Source organism: Phycodurus eques, chromosome 1 (assembly GCF_024500275.1).
Source record: "Phycodurus eques isolate BA_2022a chromosome 1, UOR_Pequ_1.1, whole genome shotgun sequence".
Lineage (NCBI taxonomy): Eukaryota > Metazoa > Chordata > Actinopteri > Syngnathiformes > Syngnathidae > Phycodurus > Phycodurus eques.
The window spans coordinates 23,923,046-23,933,030 of record NC_084525.1 but is presented as its reverse complement, the minus strand read 5'-3'; the positions used below and the strand labels follow the sequence as shown (position 1 = coordinate 23,933,030).

At 42.3% G+C, this 9,985-nt stretch overlaps 1 protein-coding gene across 5 annotated transcripts in view; it reads right to left on the bottom strand.

Moving 5' to 3' along the window:
* Nucleotides 1-5,336: 5,336 nt before the first annotated feature.
* The window catches only part of LOC133406397 (kalirin-like), a 50,415-nt gene continuing 45,766 nt past the window's right edge, over nucleotides 5,337-9,985 (bottom strand). For all 5 annotated transcript variants that reach the window (XM_061683979.1, XM_061683988.1, XM_061683997.1 and 2 more), the window contains one exon: nucleotides 5,337-8,419. In XM_061683979.1, the coding sequence (XP_061539963.1) occupies nucleotides 8,234-8,419 (186 nt within the window). In that variant the 3' untranslated portion in view covers nucleotides 5,337-8,233. The remainder of the gene's footprint in view (nucleotides 8,420-9,985) is intronic.

Here is a 9,985-nt window from a genome sequence, read left to right as displayed (position 1 = left end):
AACAACTTATCCCAAACATGAAGTAAAAAGAACAGACGGAAATGTACTTCGGTACATAAGTAAAAATGATTTTTTTTTGTTTTTGTTTTTTACTGTATGTACAATACAATAACTGGTTCACTTCACATTCCACCATGTCGCTGCTGTCGTCTCTCATTTTAAATTTGTTGCCTGCACCACGTAAAAAAAAAAAACAAGGTGGGACAGGGGCAACAAAAGACTCGGAAAGTTGAGGAATACTCCAAAAACAGGTTTATAGAAAACAAGTTAGTGTCATGATTAGGTATAAAAGGAGCATCCCCCGAAAGGCTTAGTTGTTCACAAGCACGGATGGAGTGAGGTTCACCACTTACTGACAAACTGCTTGAGCAAAGAGTACACCAGTTCAAGAACAATGTTTCTTAACATACAATTTCAAGGAATTAAGGGATTTCATCATCTCTGGTTCATAATATCATCAAAAGATCTAAGAATCTGGAGAAATCTCAACACAGACGCAGCAAGGCTGAAAACCAACATTTAATGTTGGTGACATTTGATCCCTCAGGTGGCACTGCATTGAAAACCGGCATCATTGCGACAAGGATATTGTCACATGGGCTTAGGAACACTTTAGAAAACCATTGTCAGTTAACACAGTTCGTCTCTACATGTAAAAATGCATGTTAAAACTCAACCATGCAAAGCGAAAGGCATATATTAACAACACCCAGAAATGGCTCCAGCTTCTTTGGGCCTGAGCTCATCTAAGATGGACTGGCACAAAGCTGAAAAGTGTGCTGTGGTCTGACAAGTCCACATTTCAAATTCTTTTTGGAAATCATGGACGTCGTGCCCTCCGGGCCAAAGAGGAAAAGGACCGTCCGGATTGTTATCAGCGTAAAGTTAAAAAGCCAGCATCTGTGATGGCATGGGTAACTTGCGCATCTGCGAAGGCATCATTAATGCCGAAAGCTACATACAGGTTTTGCAGAAACATATGCTGCCATCCAACCAACGTCTTTTTCAGGGATCTCCCTGCTTTTTTCAGCAAGAAAATTCCAAGCCACATTCTGCATGTGTTACAACAGCATGGCTTCGTAGTAAAGGTGTGCGAGTATCCCTCTGAAAATGTGTGGCGCATTATGAAACACAAAATATGACAACGGAGACCCCCGACTGTTGAGCAAGTTAAGTTGTACATCAAGCAAGAATGGGAAAGAATTCCACCTACAAAGCATTGACAATTAGTGTCCTCAGTTCCCAAACGCTAATTGAGTGGTGTTAAAAGGAAAGGTGATGTACCGGCACAGAAGGGATACAGATCCTCCTTTCTGCTTGACCTAAAAGCCGAACAGGACAAAAAAAAACAACAACAAAAAAAGGGCAAGGTGATGGTAACAGTGGTAAACATGCCCGTGTCCCAGCTTTTTTGGAACGTGTTGCAGGCATCAAAGTCAAAATAATAACATACTAAATAATAATAAATAAAATACTTGCTATCAGGGCTAGTAGGTCGGCTACAACCTGCACTATCAGGTGTACCCTCCATATCTACAGTTTACAAACTATTCTCTAATTGGTGGACACGTCCCTCTAGCAGGGAAAGCCTCTCAAGGAGAAAGGTGCAAGTGGTACGTTTATTTGGTCGGCGTTTTGGACACAAAGTCTGTGGGATAGCTGAAGAGCCTTGTCGGTGTCTAGCAGTGGTGCGGCAGAAGCTAGCAGCCTTGAAAACAGGGCTAAAAAAAAATTAAATAAATGAAACTAGGGGTACGGTGCGCTCAAAATTTAAAATAGTCTCAAAAAGTAAAAACAAAGGTAAAACATAAAAATATAAGTAGACGAGGTGAAAGCGTTGTCTGGTGCGGCATCTGACCTTTTTAGAGTTTTCTTTTTTTGCCCCATTTTTTTTTTTTCTGAAGAGATGGGAGATTATCCGAATGCTTTGAACTCTTGTTTCATAGATAGTGTCGTATATATGTGTGTGTATAGCTCTTATGACATTGAGGTGATTATAGCACAAGAAGACACAAAATGGGCTCAGAAATGAGGGCTGATATCCAAACTGTTTCTCCATGTGACAAAGGACGCTACGACTGGTCTTGGATGAAAAATGGAGTTTATTACAAACATTTGACACAGAGCTGTTAGTGGTCACTTAGCAGCTGTTAGATTTGTATAAATAACACTGTTTGATTGGTTGATTCGTTCTTCTGCTCGCCAACGGGGCTGGCACTCAGTCAGCAGCACCAACTCTCACTTCCCATCTTGACCCTTCATAGTGTGCTTTTCATCACCTTTATTAGTGCTCTAGCATAGGCCTAAAAACTGAGGCGTGCACTACAATCCATCTTAAAACCTTCGCAGTGCACTACATCTTATCCCAAAGGGGAACTAAACCCTTTTGTTGTTGTTGCCAGAAGAGGTTGTAGGTGCCAGCACTTTTCAAAACACAGTACTCTGATTAATACTGCGTTAGTGGAATAAGAAAGCACCAGAGGACATTTTGCCAATCTATGGCGGGCACCATGTTGGGCGATAGGATGAAGTGACATCAGAACCACAGTAACACTGGCCGCTAGCCGCCATCAACTGACTCGGTATCATGCAATTTTAAACAATGGCAATGTAGTTAGTGATAGAACTTGGTTTAGGGATGGTGTTGTGTTGATGTTGGTGGCAACATGAGGTCTGGCTGTCAAAGTTAATCCAGCCGCCACAATGATTGCTCATAGTATTTATTACGGTAGCAAGCCACAACGCGCTGTGGGCCAATTTACTCTGCTTTAATCAGAGTACCCTGTTTTGACAAATACTGCCGCATTACAAACGATTCTTGCAAAAAATACAAATAAAATAAAGTGGGGGTGAGTTCCCCTTTAAAGCCATCAAACGTAATGCACCATGTTTTACCTCAAAGCCTTTGTCGTTGCACTGCATTTCCGCTTGAAATCATTTATAGTGCGATGCATTGATATAGTGTACCACATTCCCTCTAAACCACTAGAACAGGGGTGGGCAAACATTTGTGCACAAGGGCCACATTTAATTGTTAAAATGAACAGACGGCCCAGGTTATTTGTAGATTAGGTAAAAAAATTTTTTTTAATGTGTATGTGTTATAATAAATGATTAGCATTTTTAAATGCATAATTTCTAATTTAATAACAATTAAGTCCAATTTAAATGATTTCAAATTGTCTATTTAATAATTTTAAGTTATTTACAATTAATCAAAGGGGGACTTTGCTATTAATTTTTTTTTTGTTAAAACAGCAATTTTGATAAAGAGGTGTGAAACAAATCACCTCTCTGGCCTCATCTTGTGCCTTTAATTTGTGATAGGTACAAGAAACCATCACGTCCGAGGAAAATTGCAAAGCCCCTTTAACCGATTATTCAATTTAGAAATCCATGTAAAAACACAGTAAATACATTTTAATCAAATAATTTTTAGGAAAAAAAGCATAAATAAATGAAATAAATATTACAGTACTCTTGATCATTTAAATGCTCGGTGGGCCAAATTCAAGATTGGAGCAGGTCTAATTTGGCCCCAGGGTCCTATTTTGCCCACCCCTGCCTTTGAATGTAATGTATTCATTCTACCACAGTGGTCACTATTTTCCACCTTAAACGACTCACAAGGGGCTAAATTCCCCACTACTTAGTAGGGTTGCAAAAAATAAAAAAAAATTGAAAAAGCAGATTTTTCAAAGTCGGGAACTTTCCATGGGAATAGACAACATTGAAGGTTGCCTCTTAGTAGCTGAACATTTTTTAACAGGTTGGATTGGGGGGGGTGAGTAATGTTTAAGTCAACATTTATGTTTTGCCCAATGAAATATTTAAAATGATACAATTCTAATTCCAAATAAATGTATTGAATTGTCATGTTTAATTGTATTATTTTGCATGGATGTCAACGTAAGCTTTATACTTGAATGTGATGAGCTTTCATTAATTTACCACCAATTACCATTTTATTCCCAAGGAAAGTTCCCAGTTTGGAATATTTCCAAAATTCCCTAGTTTATCTTCCCATGGAAATTTACCGGAAACTTTCCGGAAATTTTACAACCTTACTTCTTTTTAATAGCTCACTATATTCGAGCTTAAAACCTACATAAAGCAACTACACATCACTGTAAACCTGTCAAAAACTAAGCGCTACATTCTACCTTAAACCCAGCACTACTTTTTCAGGCTGCATAGTTCCTTAAGGACGAGGGTGTTGTCTGAGAATGGCACCAGAAGAAAGACAGACATGTAGAGAGGTTGACAGGAAACAGGAAGTTGGGACACAGAGAGAAATTGGGCAGAGAGGAAGGATCCGTACAAGGAGAACGAAAAGAGGTTGGACAGAGAAACCAGAACTTGGACAGGGAAATGGGCAGGATGCTGGATGAGATGAGAGTCAGGAAGCAAGATGGGCAAAAGTTGGACAGCGGGACAGACAGTGTCATATATGAACATAAACGAGAAATGCATAATCAGTATATCCAAAGTGAGCAGAGCTGCACATATGAAGTCACCATAGTGGCACCACCACAGGTTGGGATGATAATGGTGGTGGTGGCCAAGAGAGACAGTAGACCTTTTCAGAAAGTTTGTAAACAATAGGCATCAGGGTGCTTCCAGGGAGCAGAATGCAAGTGACTACCGCAGACCTGAACTAAAATCGATAACAAAAACGTATGTTTGGGGTGTGCCGACATAACACATACCATATACCACAAACTTATTTGGGTTTTCAATTTCCTTAAAAACAATAAATAGAAATTAATTCAGCGGAACATGTATGTAAATTGAGTGGATGTCGTAGAAGTACAAAGAAGATCGCAAGACTCCCTAGTGGCCACTTCTAAAGGGACGTGCTATCAATTTCAGCCTTAAAAGAGCAAATCTAGGCCGTTATTCCAAGGAACAGAAACGTAAATTAGTCAGTCCCTAAATGATGTTAACTACTGTATATCTGAATTTTCACCATGTCTTTTTTTTGTTTTTTTTTAAATTAGCTTACCAGTTTAAATCTAAATTATGATCCCCGTTCCATCTTTTGCCTCGTAGCATATTTTCAACTGACACATGTTCAAACTATAGGTTGGTAGAGAAGAAGGCTAACATTTTCTGAAAATTAAATTTTTCCTTTTCCGCTGTTCAATCTCTCTGCATTGGTCAAATGACGTAAAGTCTTCTACACACTGGAGTGATCTGCTGAACAAAAAGTCATTCGAGACTGTTTGCTAAGCAGTTTTTATTTTTCAGCAGTTTTTAGGGAGTTTCCTGCCTCACAAGACCTTGAAAGGCATTTCAAACATTTTTGATATTTTTCCCCTCGTGAGGTGAAAAAAAAAAAAAAAAAAAAATCACCATTGTGAGCGCTATTTGAGCTGCATGCTGAGGGCAGAAATACAGGTAGCCAATCAAAATGCATCCTCGGTTCACCCGATTTCAAGATGGTGGGCCCCAGAAATGTTTTCAGCAACTACATCTTCAAGATCAGGATAAATTGGTCAGTAAGCGGCCAGATTATACCTGCTTATATGATGGAGGATCTTTCGATTTCAAAAAGTGATGACTGCCATCAGGCAGCCCACCATTTCCAGTACTCTCTCAAACTTTCGCTACTCAGTCAGCTATACTGCCAAAAGGATTTAGGGTCTCCGAGGCGTAACTTGTGAAGAAGGTTGGCATATACGCCACGCCCAGCCCTTCTCTGTACACATGGCTTCGTCCACATTCTCCTTCATACAGGTACTTCAGGATGGTGACGGCTCATCAATAAAAATGAGTAACATAATTTCATCAGTGTTTTCAGTTTCATTAAAGTCCCCTCCAAAGTCATTGTCATGTTTTGTTACTAAATACATTACATATGTTTGAAATGCTGAAAATGTGCAAAGACTGAGAACAGTATAGTAATGAATTGTTGAGGTATAGTTTAAAACTCTATCACCTCAATTGGCCAGAATTTTCGATGAAAGCTGGCTGAGGGGTGTATAATTTCTGGCAAGAGTTCCCTCCTCCACAATAAACAACAAGCACCCTTATTAAATGCAGTGGCCATTCGGTGGAATTGCCACTTCCTTAGTCATTAACTTGCCCCAGTTCTACCAGTATATCATGCGCAGTTAGCCATCAAACTATGACTATCTTCCCTACAGTTTGTGTTTTGTGTTGTTTGGGCTATGATGTCTGTGCCGTCTGATCCCACGTACGTTGCGTTGCAAGGCAGTGGCGAACCGGACAGGATCCGCCATCCTGTGGCCCCTTGCCAGCCGTTAAGCGTAATCGCTAGAGGTCCCGCACAACAGCGTTAGGGTTGTCAGCCACACAGTTGGTGGACCTGACGGCGTGGGGCGAGGAAAGATGGGGGTCGGAATCACCGAGGGGTCCGCTGTGCACCACACTGCTGTCGTCGCACATGCACCCTTTGGTGGCCACAGCAGCACAATGTCAGGTGAATTTAAACAAAGGCAAACGAGGGAAAATTGTCCCAGCATGGGGCTCAGAGGCTGCGTTGTCGCCACACAGTGGTTCTGCAGTCCGCGTGTGTGTGCGATGCGCATCGCTGGGAATTCTCCTCTCCCCGCTTCAGAGCTGTGAGAGAAGGCACATATTTGATTGACAGCTGAAAGTTACGGGCAGGCGGGGTTTACAGAGAGCTCCGCAACAGCTTCTGGAAGCTGAAAAGGGTCACGGGGGCAGCAACCTAACCAGAGAAACCCGGACTTCCTTTTCCCCAGCCACTTCGTCCAGCTCTTCCGGCTCTTTCCGAGATGTTCCAAGAAAGACCAATAGACAGTCTCTCAAGTGTGTTCTGGGTCTTACTCTGGGCCTTCTCCCAGTGGAATGTTCCCAGAACACCTCGTCTAGGTGGCATCCTAAGCAGATGCCCGAGCCACCTCAACTGGCTCCTGTCAATGCGGAGGAGCAGCGGCTCTACACCAAGCCCCTCCCAAAACTCATATCAGTCATTTATATCCGTGATCTTGTTCTTTCAGTTACAACTCGCAGCTCCTTACCATGAGTGAGGGTGGTAAATCGAGAGCTTTGCTTTTCGGGTCAGCTCCTTCTGCGGCAGACCAATGCAGAGTCCCCATCACTTCAGATGCTGCGCCGATCTGCCAGTTGATCTCCCATTCTTAGCTTACTTGTGAACAAGAACCCAAGCTACTTCAACTCCTCTACTTGGGGTAGAACGTCATTTCAGACCTGAAAAGGGCACTCCACCCTCATTCGACTGAGAAGCATGGTCTCAGAATTGGAGGTGCCACTTCACACTCGACTGCGAACCACTCCAGCGAGGGCTGGGTGCCGCCATCTTGAAATCATGTGACAGGACTATGCGTTTTGATTGGTCACCTACATTTTTGCTCGAGCAGCGTTCACACAGTGAGTTTTTCACCCAGCGAGGTGAAAAATATCAAACATCTCAGATTTTTGTCTCAAGGCCTCATGAGGCAGAAAACTCACTGAAAATTACACACTGTCACACACACACATTAAGAGAAACCTGCTGAGCAAATGGTCTCAAAATGACTGTTCACCAGATAGCTCCAGAGTGCGGCACACTTAAGCATATGTGTACTAGTGGTGCCGTCGGAGATTGCGCTGTCTCTTGCCACCCTTGTATGTGTGACAACATGATGAAAAGGTCTATTCTGGTGTGCCAGAACAAAACAAAAATCATGAAATAAAGGTTTAACCGCCAACACAACTTGGTTGTGATGGCAATGCTATAGTGGGGCATCACCTAACGATCAGTGGATAAAAACCTACACAGAAAGACGCCACTAAGACGCACACTGACACATACACTCCCTCTCTCACACACACGAATATGACAAACAGTTTCTCTATTAAGGTGAAAAACAGATTCCATTAATCTTCATATCCATCATCATAATCTTCATCCAGTCAGTGGCATGTATGCAGTACACTATACAGTATGTGCATCCTCGTCATGACGGGGGCAGAGTCACGCAGAGACATCCAAAAGATCCGGTTCTTTTTTTATTTTTATTATTTTTTAAAACTGTCTAGTTGCTAGGCAACGGCAGGTTCCCGGATGCAAAGTTTGTGGTGTCATCTGTGATCGGCTTGGAGACCAATCAGATGGCAGTCCTGAATGGATGATGTCTGGAGGTGTGTTTTTACACTGAAACCACAGGAAGGAGGGCGGGCCTAACTTTACCTGCTACAGGGATTCTTTGTGTGTGTGTGTGTGTGTGTGTGTGTGTGTGTGTCATTGTGTGTCGAGTGCGCTGCGTGCCACCCAGCCTTCGGCTGCCGGCGAGTCGCTATTTGCTGGTCGGTACACGAGACTCTGACCCTGTTGGTTGGAGGCCAGAATTTGAACCTTCTCTCCTCGGAACACGCAGATCTCGTCTTCGCGTACGGCCACAAAGTCCTGAAGAACCAGCACCAACTCCTACGGGGACAAAGGTCATGAGCAGAGTTGTCATAGTTACCTTGAGAAAGTAACTTAGTTACTTTACGTATTACTTGATTTTAAAGGTGTCATATTTTACCAAACCAACCTTTTCTAGTATTTGGGATGTAATATTGGCTCTATGGTGCCTCAGTCAACATATGAATTATGAATTAAAATCATCCACACATTCCTGAGTTCCAGATGTTTTTCTGCCTAGAGGAAGGGGGGACGGCACTCCAACCTTCCCTCAACCCTTGTTGCAGAACGCCCATCGGTGCGCAAATTCTGAGCGGCGCACTGGGTGCACAGTTTATGGGAGTACATTTTGTGCATGCATTGCCAGCACCCTCGCCCCATTGATAGGGGACACAATCCTGGGACGTCGCACAGGACGCCATTTGGTCCAGGACCGCCATTGTATCCACAGGACTGCATTAGCTCCTTACTTAGTTCCTTACTTGGCAATATACTTCACAAGTTACAAAATGACATCAATATGAACCAATAGTTTAAATATTCATGCGTAGCTTTGAGCTACATTAAATGAGCTACTTAGTGCAGACTTGACATGACAAAGAAGTACTTAAACATGGAAATAAGTGCACCATTCTCAGTACACTTCTCTACAGACCTTTAATGACATAAATATGACCACTTATATAGTGCTTTATCTACACTACCACAGAGCCCTAAGCGCTTTACAAAGCCTCACATTCATCCATTCACACACACATTCATACACCAACGGGCAATTGCTGCCATGGCCACTGGGAGCAAATTAGGGTTCAGTGTCTTGCCCAAGGACACTTCGACATGCGGACAGTCTGAGCCAGGATTCGAACCAGGTACCCCTTAGGTCACTGGATGACCCGCTCTACCTACTGAGCCACAGCCGAACAGCAGCTGTCAAACACATTGGCGACGGAGCCGAAATAAAGTACAGAAACTGCCGTAAAAGCAACACGGCAAATGTGCACACAATGTAAATCACTAAGTGAATGAACAATATACTCAAGGTTAATTTGCTTTTATCAAATTTTTACTCGTCACCCCTGGCATGTTTCTTTGCTGTATGGTGCAATTTTTGTCCTACCATTTCATGCACAACATAGGTCAAAATGTGTCTGTGACCTGGAATAAGTTTGACATCTATGCAGTTTGTCGACTGAATGCATAAGCCTTTGAACACGAAACCGCTTTCAAAACAATAGGATTTGAAAATGCAGTTGTTCTGACTTATTTTGTCATTTAATATTCAAGTACTTGCCCACTTTGTGGTTGTTACACGCCCACTCATCCCAGGGAAAGCGGCTGAGTGACAAAGCTTTGCATCACCGGCCAAACTCAGATGAGTTGAGGAATAAATGGCTTCAATTTATTTTGGGGGAAATTCCTAAGCATTCAGAAACCCGAATTGTGCTGAGTTTCATGGCGGATGACTTTATTAAAAATCTTGCTGGAAGTACAGTATATAAAAGGGGATGTGGTTTACAACAATACTTTACTATATTCATATTTTATAATGTAACAGTGGATTAAATAGTAAAGCTTGTGGCCACTGCC